General features: G+C 47.7%; 1 protein-coding gene across 11 annotated transcripts in view; it reads right to left on the bottom strand.

Moving 5' to 3' along the window:
- LOC140398384 (formin-like protein 1) overlaps positions 1-18,725 on the bottom strand; it is a 383,709-nt gene that overhangs the window by 35,202 nt on the left and 329,782 nt on the right. For all 11 annotated transcript variants that reach the window (XR_011937470.1, XR_011937471.1, XR_011937472.1 and 8 more), the window contains 4 exons: positions 8,352-8,432; positions 7,603-7,732; positions 5,943-6,106; positions 2,744-2,845 (listed from right to left, as the gene is read on the bottom strand). Coding sequence is in view for 8 of the 11 variants with exons in the window: in XM_072487008.1 (XP_072343109.1) it covers positions 2,744-2,845; positions 5,943-6,106; positions 7,603-7,732; positions 8,352-8,432 (477 nt within the window). In the remaining 3 variants the exon portion in view is untranslated. The remainder of the gene's footprint in view (positions 1-2,743; positions 2,846-5,942; positions 6,107-7,602; positions 7,733-8,351; positions 8,433-18,725) is intronic.

The following is an 18,725-nucleotide window of genomic DNA, read 5'->3' as shown; positions in this document are numbered from 1 at the left end:
GTCCTTTTGTTTTTCTGCCTCCGTAGATAGTTCAGGCAGTGCCTTATTGGGCCCCCCTCCACCAACACCCCGACTCCCTCCCTCCCCACCACCCTCTTCCTTTCCCTTCTGTTGGTACAGAGGCAAGGGCATCTGGTCTCTCCTGTGCAAAGTTTAGTGCTTGTACCGTTTGTTTTTTGTACAACTGTGTTGTGAACTGTTTTAATAATCAGAGAATCCACCCCCCCCCCAACACACACACATTGGTACTGAGGGGAGGGTACCCTGTTTCTCCAACACAAAATTAGTGTTTGTACCGTTTGGCCTTGTATATATTTTTTACTGTTTTAATAAAAAGATATGGCCAATCCACCTAATTGGCACATCTTTGGACTGTGGGAGGAAACCGGAGCACCCGAAGGAAATCCACGCAGACACGGGGAGAACGTGCAGATTCCGCACAGACAGTGACCCAAGGCCGGAATCGAACCAGGGTCCCTGGCGCTGTGAGGCAGCAGTGCTAACCACTGTGCCACCATGTCGCCCAATTATTCCCATAAATCTACTGAGTTTGTTCTTTACAAAATCTACTGACAACCATTTTCATTCTCCACCCATCTATTACTTTTAGTCGAGTGACAATACCATTATACCACCGTCTCCCCCTATATCCAACACTTCCTGTGTTTATTTTAGATTTCCAGCACCTACAGTATTTTGCTTTTATTTTGTGCTGTTAAATCAGCTCCTGTCACACTTTCGGGCAGGGAGTTCCAGATCACGACAACTCATTGGGTGAAAACTGATTTTCAGCCCCTCCTCTCTGGTCCTCTGGCCAAATTATCGCACGTCTGTTTGGGCCTAAACTTGGCATGTAATGTGACCTCTCCTGGTTGCTAATTTATCCCTTGCCAAGGGGAAAACATCGCTGAACTTTATAGTTACTTTAAAGTGGGTTTACAACTTCAAAATAAATTATTTATTGAAACCATGCAAGAAATTTACAATACAATGTATGTTGAAGTTTTCATCCTGTAACCAGCCCGAGCTCGCAAATAAATCTCTTACTGTCATGAAGGGGGTGACTGATGCTGGGGTACACATCCATCATCAATGGTAAACTGACCCAAGTGGTAGTTCTTCTTGACCAAGTCTTGACATTGGGCATCTAATATGTTACCCAGTTGCACAAAGAGGCCATCAGCATAAGTGAACTCTGTACTACCTTCAACTGCACGTACTAGCCAACAAGGATCACTGGCTGGTGATCTGGTAAAGTTGCTCACTGCCCTGGTCCAGAGGGACCAAAAACCAAAACCGTCACATTCAATTGCTGCATAAGCCAAGATAAACGGACTCTGAACAAACTGGAATTCAAGGTTGTGACCTATCTAGTGTGAGTTGAACAGTAGCCAGTGTATATATACCTGAGCCAATTGGGTGGAGAATAATTTAACACAGCAAAATCACTAAACTGCTTTCACAATTCACTTGAATATAGACACAGTTTGTTTTTAAATACCAGAGACATCATTTATCCAACCATAAAGTGCAAGGAGAATTTTCAACACCACTGTTTCTGCATGGTTTCAATGGATCCTACCAGTTATTCCCTTCCCTATAAGGACTAAGATCTTTGCCAGGAACCTTCTGTTCCAATGGCTGACTGCAGTATGAATGAAAGCTGCTCATAAAGGTGGCTGAATTAAAGGCTGACTTCCCAAGGATCAGACATTTCACTGTTAATGACAGAATCTAAACACTTGTTGGAACACAACATTGATATTTTGCTAGAGAAATCCATCATTCATTTCCCCTATGGATTAAATCTACCTTCTCAAGACATTCCTTTATCCTTTACATCCCAAGAACTTCACCCAAATGATTCTGGAGCTCAGTCAAGTATTTGTTTTAAGTTCATTCCTGAGATGCAGGTGTTGTTGTTAAGGCGAGCATTTATTGTCTATCCCTAATTACCTTTGAGGTGGTGATGATGAGCTCCCTACAAATAAGCAGCTCGCCAGGCCAATTCTGAGGGCAGTTAACAGTCAACCCCACTGTTGTGGGTCTGGAGTCACATGTAGTCCAGACAGGGTAAGGATGGCAGATTTCCTCACCCGAGGGGATTAGCGAATCAGATGGAGCAATCCATTAAGTCTCATGATTATTACCACTGGACCAAATATTTAACTCCAGATTTGTTCATTAATTTAAATTTCTCCAGCTGCTCGAGTGGGATTTGAACATAGGTCTCCAGAGCATTAGTCCAGGTCTCTGGATTACTAGTCCAGTAATATTGCCGCTATGTTAACCTTAATCTTAAATACTCCTGGTTGCTAATTTATTCTCTGTCTCCTTACTCTTTGGCTGAGAAACCCATCTTATTTGCCAAGTTGTTCTGAAAATCTAACTGGATTTAACTCTTCCGAACTGGAGTTTGGAAGTTTGGAACAGTCAATGGCTCACCATTATCTCCACCAAACAAACCACTCTCGTTGTTCAGAAGAGAGTAAGAAATGATAAAACCTGCCCACAGACTGTAAAATGATGATAAAGTCAATATTTATTCAGAGATTACTATAGATTAAGAAATGTTTGGCCATCAGATTTTGCTTTAAATGAAGCTTCCTTAAAACAACAGTGAGGTTGACCAGTAATGATCCACAGGAAAGAAAGAAACTTTTCACGGTACCCATTAAAGTCAACACAACTCAATCTAGTACGCCAAGAGTAAACAGAGATTGTTCAGTGTTCCATTCTCTACCTTGTAAGCCTTGATGAACCTCAAAAAGGATGGGAAGAACATGGATGGAGGCATTGTCTTGATATCTTCACCAAAGTACTCAACAACAGACTGGTAAGCTTCCTGTGGAAGAAAACAGAGCACGCAAAGGTTAGTCCAAATCAGCAGTTAGAATGGCAACGATCAACATTAAACTAGAACAAAGGTATGTCCTTAGTTAACGCTTCCACTGGGACTTTAGGGTAAACAAAGCCTCCCCAAATTTCCTTGGTTTCCATTGAGATCTTCAGCAATTTCCAAACCTACGACATCCACCACCTAAAAGACCAAAGAACAAAGAAAATTACAGAACAGGAACAGGCCCTTCGGCCCTCCCATCCTGCGCCGATCCAGATCCTTTATCTAAACTTGTCATCTATTTTCCAAGGATCTACTTCCCTCTGTTCCCCGCCCGTTCATATATCTGTCTAGATGCATCTTAAATGATGCTATTGTGCCCGCCTCTACCACCTCCGCTGGCAAAGCGTTCCAGGCACCCACCACCCTCTGCATAAAAAACTTACCACGCACATCTCCCTTAAACTTGCCCCCTCTCACCTTGAAATCGTGACCCCTTGTAATTGACACCCCCACTCTTGGAAAAAGCTTGTTGCTATCCACCCTGTCCATATGACGAATGTGATATAAAATAGTTAGTTCAAATATTAGTTACAGTAATGTAGATGCGAGCCAGTCTGATGGTAGTGAGTTCACAAATAATAGACAAAGAGATTCAGAAAGCATGGCAAGGAAGGGGGGAGGGGTCTGATGGAGGATGGGGAAAAGGATGCTGGGTAACAAGAGGCCCAGGGTTAAGGAATGAGAAGTGAGCCAATTAGGATGTATGGCCAGGTCAGGAGGGGTATAGGATGACCTATGGGAATCTGTATGTGAAACTTGATGCCATTTCAATGTATTTACAGAGATCCCTTTGTCTCGGACCTCATTCGTTTCCAAGGGGCCCAGGAGACTGGTTCTGTGTCCCTGAGAAGCGAGTCAGACTTGCAAGTTGGTTAAAAATAAATAATACTATGCATCTCGAGGTTTATTGAGGACAGACTGACGGGTAACAAATTCAACATTTGTCACATACCTCTCATAATTTTATAGACCTCAATCAGGTCCCCCCTCAACCTCCGTCTTTCCAATGAAAACAATCCTAATCTACTCAACCTTTCTTCATAGCTAGCACCCTCCATACCAGGCAACATCCTGGTGAACCTCCTCTGCACCCTCTCTAAAGCATCTACATCCTTCTGGTAATGTGACGACCAGAACTGCACGCAGTAGTCCAAATGTGGCCTAACCAAAGTCCTATACACCTGTATCATGACCTGCCGACTCTTGTACTCAATACCCCGTCCGATGAAGACAAGCATGCCTTCTTGACCACTCTACCGACCTGCGTTGCCACCTTCAGGGTGCAATGGACCCGAACTCCCAGATCTCTCTGTACGTCAATTTTCCCCAGGACTCTTCCATTGACCGTATAGTCCGCTCTTGAATTAGATCTTCCAAAATACATCACCTCGCATTTGCCTGGATTGAACTGCATCTGTCATTTCTCTGCCCAACTCTCCAATCTATCTATATTTTGCTGTATTCTCTGACAGTCCCCCTCGCTATCTGCAACTCCACCAATCTTTTAATCATCTGCAAACTTGCTAATCAGACCACCTATACCTTCGTCCAGATCATTTATGTATATCACAAACAACAGTGGTCCGAGCACAGATCCCTGTGGAACACCACTAATCACCTTTCTCCATTTTGAGGCACTCCCTTCCACCACTACTCTCTGTCTCCTGTTGCCCAACCAGTTCTTTATCCATCTAGCTAGTACACCCTGAACCTCATACGACTTCACTTTTTCCATCAACCTGCCATGGGAAACTATCAAACGCTAAAAGGACAAGGGAAATTAATGCCCGCTTATGGGCCTCATCCTGTTGCTGCTGGTGTTCAACCAGCAGCGGGTGGGGAAGTCACAATGTAGGGAACCCGAAAAACAAACCCTGTTGTGTCGCTTGCAGGTCCCAAGGGAGCACAGGTGTCAAGCACTCAGTGTCTGCCTGAGGGTCCTGGCATCAGGAAAGGGGTGACCCGCTGAGAGCCAACCACTGCCCTATTTTCCGACGCCACCCCACCCCGTGTCAACCAATGACCCTTCAGTCTCAACCTCAGTCCCATCCTTACTTACCTGTAGCCCCTTGCTGATCCTGGATCTCTATAGGGTGCAGAGCTGGCAGTTATCACCGCTCCTGGTGATGCTGTCTGCAATGGACAGCTGCTGGCTGATTGGCCGGGGGCTCCCTGAGGTGCTGGGGGATGGCGTAAGGCGGGAGACTGCTCAATTCGGGAAGGCCGAAGTTGACCACTTAAGAACCTGAAAGGCTCCTAATATGGTAGCCCTTCCCCAAAGGAGGCACTCCAGCTGGCTCTCCAGACGGCGGCAAGGCCTCCATTGCTAGATTAAATTCCATCCACAGAAGCTGATTGGCTCAAAGGAATTCACGATGATCTCAAAGACAATTTATAATTTCTACGTCAAAAGTAAGCTTAAAGGATGACAAATTTATTTTTTGTATGAACTAAGATTGTGACAATTGTGGTGGGACTTTAAGAGAGGCCTAACAGCTGTCCACGTCCTCATTCCAATATCTTTCCATCTTGGGCTAATTTATTTCCCTTGTGCACCTCTGGGCATCTAAACTGGCAATAACATCCCATGCCATGGTTAAAATCAGTTAACTCAACAGAGACGAATGGGGTGACGCTGAGACATTGCTGGTGTGCACAGTTCAGCGCCAAATTAACCAGACCACTGAACGAGGTTTGATGAACGAGCTTTGTTGCTACCCACTGTGGTGATATGCATGTACACATCAATGTATCTAGTTGCCCATCAATGCACATAGTTATCGGTACGACCTCCGACCAGTAGCTGGCGCTATAGATCGATCACGTGACGCGAGACACCCACCAGTTGGTAGTAAGTTGTACATGAAGATAGTCGCACTTAAGAGTAGCTCCAGGAGAATTCAATTAATTCATTTAGTCTGTATTATAGTTTGTTAGTTATCTTTTCCACGTGTTTGTTAATAAATCATCTTTCCAGTTAAACAACTGTATGTTCTGTGTACATCATTACAATGCTTATGTCACAGAACACAACACCCACCTGTGCGGTTTTGCTATCCGTCTGTAACTTGTCCACTTTCTCTCTGTTGCTGCCCAGGAATTCTTTCAGGAGTAGACTGGTGTCTGTGACCATGAATGCCTTCTGGATGAGTTCCATCCCCTGTTGTAATGACCGCACATCTTGTATGACATTCTCTAATGACACTGCAATAGAGACAGCAAGTGGGAAAACCTCAATGAGAAACGCATGCACATTTTAACCAACAAAACTGGTTATAGCATGATAACTTGTTAGGCCTAAAAATAGTTACAGAAGCAGATTGACTCCTCAATATGTAAATGACAACTTGTATTTATAAAGCCTTTTAAAGCAGTAAAACAGCCCAGATACTTCACAGTTACCGAGCAACGTTTCGCACAGAGTTACATCAGGACAGGCAATAAATAGTTTGGCAAGGAAATAAGTTTTAAGGAGACTCTTAAAAGAGAAGTCAGAGGGCAGAGAATTAAGGAGGGAATTGCACAGCTTAATGCCTTGGCAACTGAAGGCATGGATACTAATAGAGGAGCAAGGAAAATCAGGAATATGCAAGAGGCCAGAATTAGCTGAGTGCAAGGAGTGTCTGCAGTCAGAAAGGGACATTTGATGGAGGTGCCATTTGATGGTATGAGTGGCCAATGTGGACCAGATTGGTGCCAACAGTGTGGGATTCAATCCAATGGCTGGGGTGCATTCGGAATCTGCCTCCTAGCCCTACTCGTGGTTAAGATTCTGGCACTGTGGGTCGACCAGAGCAGTATTTTCAAAGTCGAGGTCGCGACCCACAGGTGGGTCGCGGGCGGGAGTCGGGAGGGTCGCGGAGCCGTCCATCAAGGCACTCCTGATTGCGTAAATCCATGCGCAACAGCTGCAGTAGCCGGCTTTTAACAATGCCGGCTGCGAGCGGCCTTCGAAATGACGGCCGCGACCATATACAAAAATACAGCCGCACTGCGCATGTGTGCCTGCTCATCGGTGCGCATGCGCAGAACCAGGTGCTTCTGCACATGCGCACCGATGAGTGAGCACACATGCGCAGTGCGCCCGCATTTTATTATATGGGCGCGGCCGTCATTTTGAAAGCTGCTCGCAGCCGGCATTGTTAAAAGCCGGCTGCTGCAGCTGTTGTGCACAAATTTGTGCAATCAGAGACGCAGGAGAAGATTTTTTAAAAAATTCAATGTAATCTTCCTGCCTGAAGGAAGGCAGGTGGCAGGTCACGCCCCCGAACGTCAACGTCACATGCTTTGGGCGTGATTGCGATTCCTCCATTTTGTCAGCAGCAAACAAGTAAATGAGGACCAAGCAGGCTCACCTCTTGCATTAAAGGCAAGAGAAAATGGTGGGTCATGAATGTCGGCCGGCATGGGTCGCGAAGGTTGGCCTGCGTGAGTCGCGAAGGTTGGTCGGCATGGGTCACGAAGGTCGGCCGGCGTGGGATGCGAAGGTCAGCCGGCATGGGTCCCGAAGGTTGGCCGGTTGGTAAAAATGGGTGCCCGGAAAAAAAGTTTGATAAGCACAGGACCAGAGAACTGATGAAGACATCACCACTTCCACTGGCTGGAGAAGAAATCACTGCTCACACTTTGTAAATCAGCAGCAAACCCCTCTAATTGTGTAACAGCCAGCATTATCCCCCGTTCACTCTTGATTTTAATACCTGCAGCAGCCTTTTCCACAAAGAGCAGTTCAGTGTGAAAGGTACTGAGTTCAGGATATTGTCCATGGATTATATCCACAATGTAATTCATTAACGTCTGTTTTCTATCTGTGGATTTGGTTTCCAGGAGCTGGAGATGAAAGGAGACAGAGCAATTAGGAGGAATACAGCGACAGGTCCTTATATCTGGAATCTGTGCTGACCTACTTATTCGATCCAGCCAACACAACTGGACCTGCATTAACTCAACTCAATAACACAGTGCTTTCAGTGTGAACTCACTCAATACGTACAAGCAGTAACATGTGTAAAATTGTGGTAACTCATGCATTTATATACTCACTAACAATAGCCACCCCAACGCTGCACTGTTTAATCAGCACAGGCAGTTGCATTCCCTATTTTGTTTGCTTGCATTAACAAGATTATCTGAACAGCAGTCCTGCCCAACTCTTAGGTGTGGTCCTTTCAGAGAAATATCACCGGCCTTAATCAGTCTGATACCAGAACTGTAACCAAAATGACATCAAATGATGTCCGAGCATTGATGGAGTTACAATCAATCCGTCACCTTCAATGAGTTGCTTAAGAGAGGTGACTGCAGGTGAAGTCAATGCTGCTAGCAATAGCTGATTATAACCAGTCCCTAATGAGACCGTTCAGCAGATTATTGCAGATCGCAAAATGCAATGATCTTATCATTAGGCAAGTTCAATATAGAATTTTCGAGTGACAGTTCTGAGTCTTACCAGGTCCAGGCTCTGCAATCGAAAGCCGTAAACTGCTCCTTTTTTACTGCTGTTCATGTAGTTCCCAAATGCTAAAATAATCTGGAGGAAGGAGGAGATTGAACAAGATCAGCTGCGAGTATCGATGGTCGATTTTCACAATGGATTATTTTTGTATTGCACAATCATCGATGGCACAAATTAAGTAGCAATTCATCAGGCTGAATTTTACAGTTGGTGTATTGTTCACTGCCCCCCCCCTCCCCCACACCACCACCACCACCACCCCCAGCAGAAAAATCAGTCAGAGAAAAGGTTGTCCCGCAATGAGAATATGCTAAAACTCTGAGGGTGGACGTAATGAGGTAATTGTGGGGCTTCTGCCCCTCAGCGACAGTAAAGGCAGGTCTAGTTTTATGTGAATTAGAGTCACACTGAAACCAAGATAACCCCAGATTTCAAAGTACATCAAGAAAATGAGACCAGAGAGTATGAATTGAAAAAAAGCGAAGCCTTTCTTAAAATCAAAACAGCTTAGAATCATAGAATTTACAGTGCAGAAGGAGGCCATTCAGCCCATTGAGTCTGCATCGGCCCCTGGAAAGAGCACCCTACCCAAGCCCATGCCTACACCCTATCCCCGCAGCCCACTAACACAACCAACCTTATGGACACTAAGGTTGTCATGGCCAATCCACCTAACCTGCACAGCTTTGGACTCTGGGAGGAAATCGGAGAACCCGGAGGAAACCCACACAGACACGGGGAGAAAGTGCAAATTCCACACAGGCAGTCAGCCGAGGCCGGAATTGAACCCGGGACCCTGGAGCTGTGAGGCAGCAGTGCTAACCACTCTGCCTCCGGGCCACCCTAGAGTTTCCACCCGACTGTGCAGCACAATTGGCCTGGCATCGGATAAACTGGTATAAAACACATCACACGCTGGAGGTTGACCCTGTGCAAAGCTGACCCTGAGCTGCCAGTTCAAAATAATCAGCATGACGGCTTTCTGCCATTTCACAAACCTTTGTGGGGGCTCTTCACATTACTTGTTTTAGGTCCAATTTTAAAAAGGTTTTTCATTGTAAAATATTTTTTAATTTACTGTGAAGCTGACTAATTATCCACCAGTGAAACCATCACAAAATGGTTTAAGTATAGGTTTTTCAAAGTCATTTAGAATCTGGTTACAGTCAGGCGATGGGTGCGTTTGATTTATCTATTTTCAGCCGGATTAATTAAACTACAACAAGGTGAGCAATATTAAATACATCAAGAATTTTTTTAAATGCAAGCAAAATAAAATGAAAAATTATGTTTGATTACACTGCCCTACTTGTGTTGTTTAACGGAACATTCTCAGTCTGTGATTGTGCAAATAAGTTTGATTGAGAAATGGAATCATTAAGTCACTTCGGAAAACCGGAGTAATTTCTGCCTGGCGTGGCGGTTTTGCCCAAAGCGTGAATGCCCGTGATTTTAGTGTGACACGTTTGGAATGATACAATTATTTTTCTTATTCGCTCGTGAGATATGGGCATTGCTGGTTGGACCAGCATTTATTGCCCAACCTTAATTGCCCTTGAGAAGGTGGTAGTGAACTGCCCTCTTGAACCACTGCAAGTCAGTGTGGTGTAGGTACATCCACAGTGCTGTTAGTGAGGGAATTCTGACAATGAAGGAAGGGTGATATATTTCCAAGTCCGGTGAGTGGCTTGTGGGGAACTTCCATAAGGTGGTGTTCCCATGCATCTGCTGCTCTTGTCTTTCTTGGTGGTAGCGGTCGTGGGTTTGGAAGGTGCTGCCTAAGGAGTCTTGGTGAATTCCTACTGTGCTGCTTGTAGATGGTACACACATTGCTGCTACTGAGCTTTGGTAGTGGAGGGAGAGAATGTTTGTGGATGGGGTGCCAATCAAGCAGGCTGCTTGATCCTGGGTGGTGTTGAGTTTCCTGAGTGTTTTCTTTTGTTAAATTAGATTACCCAATTATTTTTTCCAATTAAGGGGCAATTTAGCGTGGCCAATCCACCTACCCTGCACATTTTTGGGTTGTGGGGGCGAAACCCACGCAGACACGGGGAGAATGTGCAAACTCCACACGGACAGTGACCTAGAGCCGGGATCGAACCTGGGACCTCAGCGCCGTGAGGCAGCTGTGCTAACCACTAGACCACCATGCTGCCGAGTTTCCTGAGTGTTGTTGGAGCGGCACACATCCAGGCAGGTGGAGAGTATTCCATCGCACCCCTGACTTGTGCGCTGCAGATGGTGGAAAGGTTTTGGGACAGGTGAGAATTTGTAACAATATGACAAGCAAGTCCAGCAAATTGAATGAAAATGTTTTTCAGAGGGTAGGGGTGGTGAGGGGAGGGCAACAGAGGAGGCAACAAGAGGGATGGGAATGTGATAGGAGAATAGTGAAGACAATAAATGAGGATGTTAAACTGAGGAGGTGAACGACATATTTGAAGATGTAAACTTTAAGGAAGCTTTCCAAAAGTGGAGAGCTGGAAACGGATTTTATGGTCAATGATGATAGAAATGTTGTGCCTGCAGGATTGATGCTAGGAGGCACAGAGGCTGACAAACAAAATAAGTTTTATTCAGGAGGCGTGTTCAGTACAGTTACCTGCGCTAGTGATCGGTGATATCACTTCCGGTGACATCACGTTGTCATGAATATAGCATGATACAATTCTCGGTACAGATTCAATGCTGCTTCTCAAAAATCAATAAAACGGCAGAGGCTACAACTAATGCAGTGAAGCAGGTGCCTGAGGTTCGTCAGCAACCATTCAGGGAACTACAACCCCTAAACTTATTGATTATTGTGCATGTTAGGTTTGTTTAAATTTGATGGGCTGTTCGATTTAAAGGGCGAGGAAATGTTACGCAATTATACTGATTTCTGAGAAACTGCACTGTCAAATGATATATATAATAATAATCTTTAATAGTATCACAAGTAGGCTTACATTAACACTGCAATGAAGTTACTGTGAAAATCCCTGAGTCGCCACACTTCGGGTGCACTGAGGGAGAATTCAGAATGTCCAATTCACCTAATGAGCATGGGCGGGATTCTCCGACCCCCCGCCGGGTCGGAGAATCGCTGGGGGGGGCGGAGCGAACCCCACCCCGCCCCACCGACCCGACACCGGCTGCCGTATTCTCGGCGCCATTTTTCGGGCCGGGGCGAGATTCACGCCACGTCGGTCGGGGGCCATTGCCCGTGGCCCCCTAGGCAATTCTCTGGGCCCCGATGGGCCGAGCGGCCGTCCGTTCCTGGCCAGTCCCGCCGGTGTGAATCATTCAGGTCACAGACAGGCGGGACCTGGCAGCTAAGTCGACTGGGGCGGTCCTCGGTGGGGTGCGGGGGGATCCGACCCCGGGGGGGGCCCCCACACTGGCCTGGCCCGCGATTGGGGCCCACCGATCTGCGGGCGGGCCTGTTCCGTGGGGGCACTTCTTCCTTCCGTGCCGGTCCCTGTAGGGCTCCACCATGGCCGGCGCGGAAAAGAGAACCCCCCCCCCCCCGCATACGCCAAAATATGCCGGCTGGACTGCCCATAAGCGGAACCGCGCCGGCCCTTCGGCGCCAGCCGGAGCAGCACCAACCCGTCCAGCGTCCAACTAGCCCCCGAAAGTACCGGAGTGGCTGGCGCCGGTTCTTCCGCCGGTGTGGGTACTTAGTCCCCAGAAGGGAGAATCCCGGCCCATATCTTTTGGGGCTTGTGGGAGGAAACCCACGTAGACAAGGGGAGCTTCTTCCCCGCTATTACCAGACTCCTAAATGACCCTCTCATGGACTGATCTGGTCTCTTCACATCTGCTCTACTGAGTAGTAGTACACTCCGGTATGCTTCACCCGATGCTTGTGTCTATGTATTTACATTGTATATTTATATTTGCCCTAAGTACCTTTTTTTCATGTACGGAATGATCATTCTGAACTGTACGCAGAACAATACTTTCACTGTACTTCGGTATACGTGACAATAAACAAGTCCAATCCAAACCCATCAATGCCGGATCATCGGCATTACTATTTGTTAAAACAAATCTGCCGTCTGTATGTTCAGCTGCAGTTATGTGAAAGCGGCTCTTCAGTGGCACCACTTCACCAGTACATGTCTTCAACACTATTCTTGAAGGTTTCAAGCGAATCTGTCTGCGTTTTTTCTCATAGACAGTGGGTGAAATTCTCAGTTTGGGGAGACTAAGTGTTGACTCCAGGACGGAAATGCTTGCGATTTATGTTCCCATTGGGGGTGCTATTTGTAGAGCAATTCAGGACATGCTGGCAAGAATTCTGAGCAATTCCCAGCCCAGCGGGCATTCTAACTGCTGGGGCAGAAGTAAACGGCAAAAAGCCTGGCTGCTGGAGCTGTTTTTTAGCGCTCCTGTTACTACACACTTACTACAGCCACCAGGATGGCTCAGAGAAGGCTGCCCCTCAAAGTCAGGGATCCGAGGTGGACCCACAGCTCCATGCCAGTGAGGAGCAGAGAGAAACCCTTTTCCCCAGCGTGTACCGCACACCCAAGCCTGCCCTCCTGAACACTGCCTGGGGGATGGTGGCAGAGACAGTCAGTGCTGCCAGTTTCACCAGGAGGAGACAGTTGGTGATCCGGAGGGGTGGGGGTCACCGGTGAAGCCTCTGCCTTGAGAGGGAGCCATTCCAAAGGCTGCGGTGCAGGTGTTCGCTGTTTGGAGTGAGCTCTGCCATTCCCCTGCTTCCTCTGCAGTGGGGAAGCACTTCTAAGGAGTGCCAACACCTGGTGGGCTCCTGATCGAGCTTGGTCCTTGATGATTCAGCTAGGGTAGAAGTGTGTCCATAGCAGCAGCCTTGGTGGGCTGCCAGATGACCACCCACCCCTCCGGATCACTAACTGTCTCCTCCTGGTGAAACTGGCAGCGCTGACTGTCTCTGCCACCACTTTGGCATTGCCACCAGTGAGGGATGGGAGTGTGGCGCCCGAATCGACGCTGACCTCGATTTTGGCCAGATGCCCAATTCTCCACCCGATCGCGATTCGCATTTACAGCGTTGCGAGGCGGCAACTTTTGCCCAGTTTCTGGCACCAGCAACACTGCTACTGCAGTGTCAACTTCCATCCTTACTGGCTGTCCCTCCAGCCATTGAGTGACCCAGTATCTATTTGTAGCACCAGAACTGGCTGGCACATTCCGTGACAATTGACCTTCGGACTGCGAAACCTTTCGTTCCTCTTGACCCTTTTTCACAGCATGAACACATCTTCTTTTGTTCTATGCCATTTTGTTCTACTCTTGCTTCTTATTATTTTTGCTTGTAACTTGCTTTTTCTTCCTGCATGCACACTCGATGTGGCCTCTATTTCCACAGCTTCTGAATACAATATCCTTGCACCAGCATTCCACAGCTGAATGTTGTTACGACGGGCTAGTGAGCAGTCAATTCCAGCCCCGCATGCCCCAGAGTCACAATACAAATGAATTAACCAATAATTCTTATAAAAATACCCAAACTCTTTGGCTCTTGGCTGCTCAATAATTACAGTCACCAGGTTTGTACATGTAAACACGATTACTGTTTATTTATACCAAGAACTATCATGAAATAAGCAGTAAATACATCCGGTTAACGACAACTGAATACCTATTACCCACTTTAGCTGTCCCACCCTCTACCTACATATACAAGACAGACAAACACAGATGAGAGAAAGGAGTGAAAAATAATAAGGATGGAAGTCAAAAGATAAGAGTCTTTACTTCAGATGGTGTTTCTTTGGGCACACTTTCTTCACAGCAAGCTTGTAGATAAGAGTCTTAGGTTTGCAGCCTGCAATGGTCTTCTTTGTAGATTAATTCACTCAGGGTCTCTGTAGTTTAGAAAAATACAGTACTCACAGGCAGAAGGCTCTCTGGAGAGACACTTTCTGCGGGATACTCTGACCCCCCACCGGGTCGGAGAATCCCCAGGGGCCGGCGTGAATCCTGCCCCGCCGCTCCGGCGCCGGCTGCCGTATTCTTCGGCGCCGGTTTTTAGCCGGGGGCGGGGATCATGCCACGCTGGTCGGGGCTGTTGGCAGCGCCTCCCGCCCCCCGGCAATTCTCCGGGCCCCGATGGGCCAAGCGGCCATCAGTTTCTGGCCAGTCCCGTTGGTGTGAAACGGACATGGTCCCACACTGTGGGAACTGGCTGGTAGGCCGCCTGGTGCGTTCCTCGGAGGAGCGCAGGGGGATCCGGCCTCGGGGGGGAGGGCCACGATGGCCTGGCCCGCGATTGGAGCTCACCGATCTGTAAGAAGGCCTGTGCTGTGGGGGCACTCCTTCCTTTTGCACCGGCCTCTGTAGGGCTCAGCCATGGCCGGCGCGGGGAAGACACCCCCCTGCACATGCGCAAGAATACGCCGGCCGGTCTGCGCATGCACGGAACCACGTCTGCGGTTCTGCACATGCGGCAACTCGCGCCGGTTGACGAGTGCCAACACCTCCGGCACCGGCCTAGCCCCCGGAAGTGCAGAGGATTCCGCAACTTCCTGTTGGCCCGCAACTTCCTGTTGGCCCGAGCCCGGAGTGGTTCGTGCCATTTTTTAACGCCGGTGACGGGCCATCGAGGGATTCGGGAGAATCCTGCCCTTTATTTCTCATCAAACTGGGTATCAGCTCAAGGTTTGCATTCAGGCCTCTATCTTACTGGAGAGACATTTTATTTCACATCAAACTTTGCTTTCACCTCGTGATTTGTCGTCAGGCCTCTGGAGTCTCACAAAACTAGCTTGAGAGAGAATCAGCCGTCAGTGGCCTTCTGGAGAGGATCAGCTAGATCTTTCTGGAGAGAGTGTCAGTTCGATCTCTTTATCGGGCTGCCAGAATCAAAACTGAAACCAAACTCAAGCCTTGGGGCTCGAAAACTTATCAGTGGGATCAGATCCAATCACCGCGTGCCAATCGCCAGGCAGGAATGTTCCCTTCCAGTCAGGGAACACTTCAGCAGTCAAGGGTATTCAGCCTCTGATCTTCGGGTAAGCGTTCTTCAAGGCAGCCTTCAGGACCCGCGGCAACGCAAAATCGCCGAGCAGAAACTTATAGCCAAGTTTCACACACATGAGTACGGCCTCAACTGGACCTTGGATTCATATCGCATGACATTCATCCCCCACCATCTGGCCTGGGCTTGCAAAATCCTACCAACTGTCCTGCCTTGAGACAATTCACACCTCTTTAACCTGAGGTTACCCCTCTCTCTGGGTCTGTAAAGACTTAATTACCTGCAAATGCTCGCATTCAAAGTATCGTCTTGCATCTTTGACTTTGTCTATATATATGTTTTCTGGAACCCACCTCTTCATTCACCTGAGGAAGGAGCAGTGCTCCGAAAGCTAGTGATTTGAAACAAACCTGTTGGACTTTAACCTGGTGTTGTAAGACTTCTTACTGTACTCAGGAACATGGGAGCCCTCATATCTTCTGCCATTTTGTTTGCTTGCACAAAATGGTCAAACGGGCAGAAAAGCCATGTTGGAATTGTATAGAACTTTGTGAAGCCACAGCTGGAGTACAGTGTGCAATTCTGGTCACCACATTATAGGAAGGGTGGGATTGCACTGGAGCGGATGCAGAGGTGATTCACCAGGATTTTGTCTGGGATGGAAAATTTAAGGTACGAGGAGAGGTTGAATAGGCTTGGGTTGTTTTCGCTGGAGCAGAGAAGACTGAAGGGCGACCTGGTCGAGGTGTACAAGATTGAGGGGCATGTACATGGTGGATAAGGAGCAGCTGTTCCCTTTAGTTAAAGGGTGAATTATGAGGGGACTCAAGTTCAAGGTCAGGGCAGGCAGTTTGGGGGGGGGATTTGAAGAAAAATCTTTTTACCCAGAGGGTGGTGACGGTCTGGAATGCATGGATGAGCACTTGGCACGCCATAACATTCAAGGCTATAGGCCAAGTGCTGACAATGGGATTAGGTAGGCCGGTCAGGTGTTTTTCATGCATCGGTGCACACTCGATGGACTGAAGGGCCTCTTCTTCGCTGTATTATTCTGTGATTCTGTAAACCTCTCCAGTCTATTCTCATGACTGAAGTTTCTCATCCCTGGAATCATTCTTGTAAACCTCTTCTGCACTCTGTCCGATGCGTTCACATCCTATTGTGTGACGCCCAGAACTGTGCACAATACTCCAGCTAAGGTCTAAATTGTGTCTTGTATAAGTTCAGTATCACCTCCTTGCTCTTATACTCTATGCTCCTATTAATAAAGTTCAGGATATTGTATGCTTTATTAACTGCTCTCTCCACCTGCCACCTTAATGATCTATGCACATAAGCACTCAGGTTCTTCTGCCCCTGCACCCACTTGAAGCATTTTACCTCTTATTTTATATTGTCTCTACATCCTACTACCAAAATGCATCACCTTACACTTCTCCGCACTGAACTTCATCTGCCACCTATCTGCCCACTCCACCAACCTGTCCAGATTCTTTCAAAGCTCTACACTGTTCTCTTCATAGTTCACGATACTTCCAAAACCTGAGAAACCTGCTTGGACAGAGATAAGTGACAATGCATTGGAATTTAAACACACATATATATGCTGAATGACACTTCAGCCATTGTCCTGGATGAATCCTATGATAAAATTACAAATTAATTTTAATCCTTTGAATTTGCATCAACAAATGCACCGAACCATTGGGTTCACTACCTTCAGGCACAATGGGCGGGATTCTCCCAGCCCTGGGCCGGGCCGGAGAATCCCCGAGACCGGACCACGCTGCCCCGACGCCGGCACGTGATTCTCCACTCCAGCGTGGTTGGCACGGCGCCGGTCGCGCGCCGCTCTGCACGGCACACCGCGCGATTCTCCGGCCCGGATGGGCTGGACGGCTGTAAGAAAAAAAACGAGTCCTGCCGGCGCCGTTCTAACCTGCCCTGAGCTGGCGGGACCTCGGCGGTGAAGGGTCGGGGGGCGGCCTGTGGGGGGGGGGGGGGGGGGGTCTGACCCCTGGGGGGGTCCTCCGATGTGGCCTGGCCTGTGATCGGGGCCCACTGATCGGCAGGCCGGCCTCTCTGGCTGGGGGCCTCCTTTCCTACGCGCCGGCCCCTGTTGCCCTGCGCCATGTTGCGTCGGGGCCGGCGCGTTGAAGGAGGCCACTGCGCGGATCCCGCGGCGCACAGTTCGTGCCGGGATCGACAGCTGGAGCGGCGTGAACCGCTCCAGCGCCATGCTGCACCCTTGAAGGGGCCAGAATTAATCCTGGCACTGGCCCGTTTACGCCGTCGTAAAACGCGACGGCGTTTATAACGGCGTGGACACTCTGCCGTGGGATTAGAGAATCCCGCCCAATACTTACATACTGGATTATGATACCCAAATGGGATAGACGAACAGGGTAGATTGCACAATCCCTGATATTCAGATAAAAATGCTTAACACGCTTCTCTTAATTTTCTCTCTGTGCTGCTTTACCACAAGGGTCAACTCACTTTTGTTTAATGTCAATTTGTAGAACCGAACCAAATGGGATTTAATGACTCCACCAAGGTTTGAAATCATCATGTGGAAGTCCTTGTGTTGAGACCACATTCACACATTAAACTCCTCCACCTGCTACTGTAAGAAGCATTAATTCATTCATTTTAAACAGTTCATGTCTTTGTTCAAATAGTGATGGAGGATTTCATACCAACCTTGTGATGCATGACTATAACCCTCAATTGATGGGCCTATTTTTCTCCATTTACTGATGTGAGTGAAAAAGCTCAAACAAGCAGAAGTCATAGAGTCAGTTTTTACAGCACCGAATGAGGCCCTTCGGCCCATTGTGTCTGCGCCGGCCATCAAACATCTACCTACTCTACTCCCAATTTCTAGCCCTTGGCCCGTAGACTTGTGTGCTATGGTGTTTCAAATGCTCATCTAAATATTTCTTAAATGTTGTGAGCGTTCCTGCTTCAACCACTCTCTCAGACAGTGAATTTCAGATTCTCACCACCCTCTGGGTGAAAATGTTTTTCCTCTCATCACCTCTAAACCTCCTGCCCCTTAACTAAAATATATGCCCCACTTGTTATTGACCCCTCCACTAAACGTACCTTCCTATCCACCCTATCTTTGTCGCTCATAATTTTTTACATCTCAATCAGGTCCCCCCGAGCCTTCTCTGCTCCCGGGAAAATAACGCCAGTCTCAGTCTCTCTTGATAGCTAAAAATCTCCAGACTGGGCAACATCCTGATGAATCTCCTCTGCACCCTCTCTAGTGCAATCACTTCCTTCCTATAGTTTGGTGACCAGAACTGCACACAGTACTCCAGCTGGGGCCTAATCACCTCCCTGCTTTTACATTCAATGCCTCGGTTAATAAAGGCAAGAATCCCATAAGCCTTCTTAACAACCTTATC

This window comes from Scyliorhinus torazame, chromosome 21, assembly GCF_047496885.1.
Source record: "Scyliorhinus torazame isolate Kashiwa2021f chromosome 21, sScyTor2.1, whole genome shotgun sequence".
NCBI classification, from domain to species: Eukaryota; Metazoa; Chordata; class Chondrichthyes; order Carcharhiniformes; family Scyliorhinidae; genus Scyliorhinus; species Scyliorhinus torazame.
The sequence above is the reverse complement of the archived record's forward strand: the minus strand, read 5'-3'. Positions and strand labels throughout refer to the sequence as shown.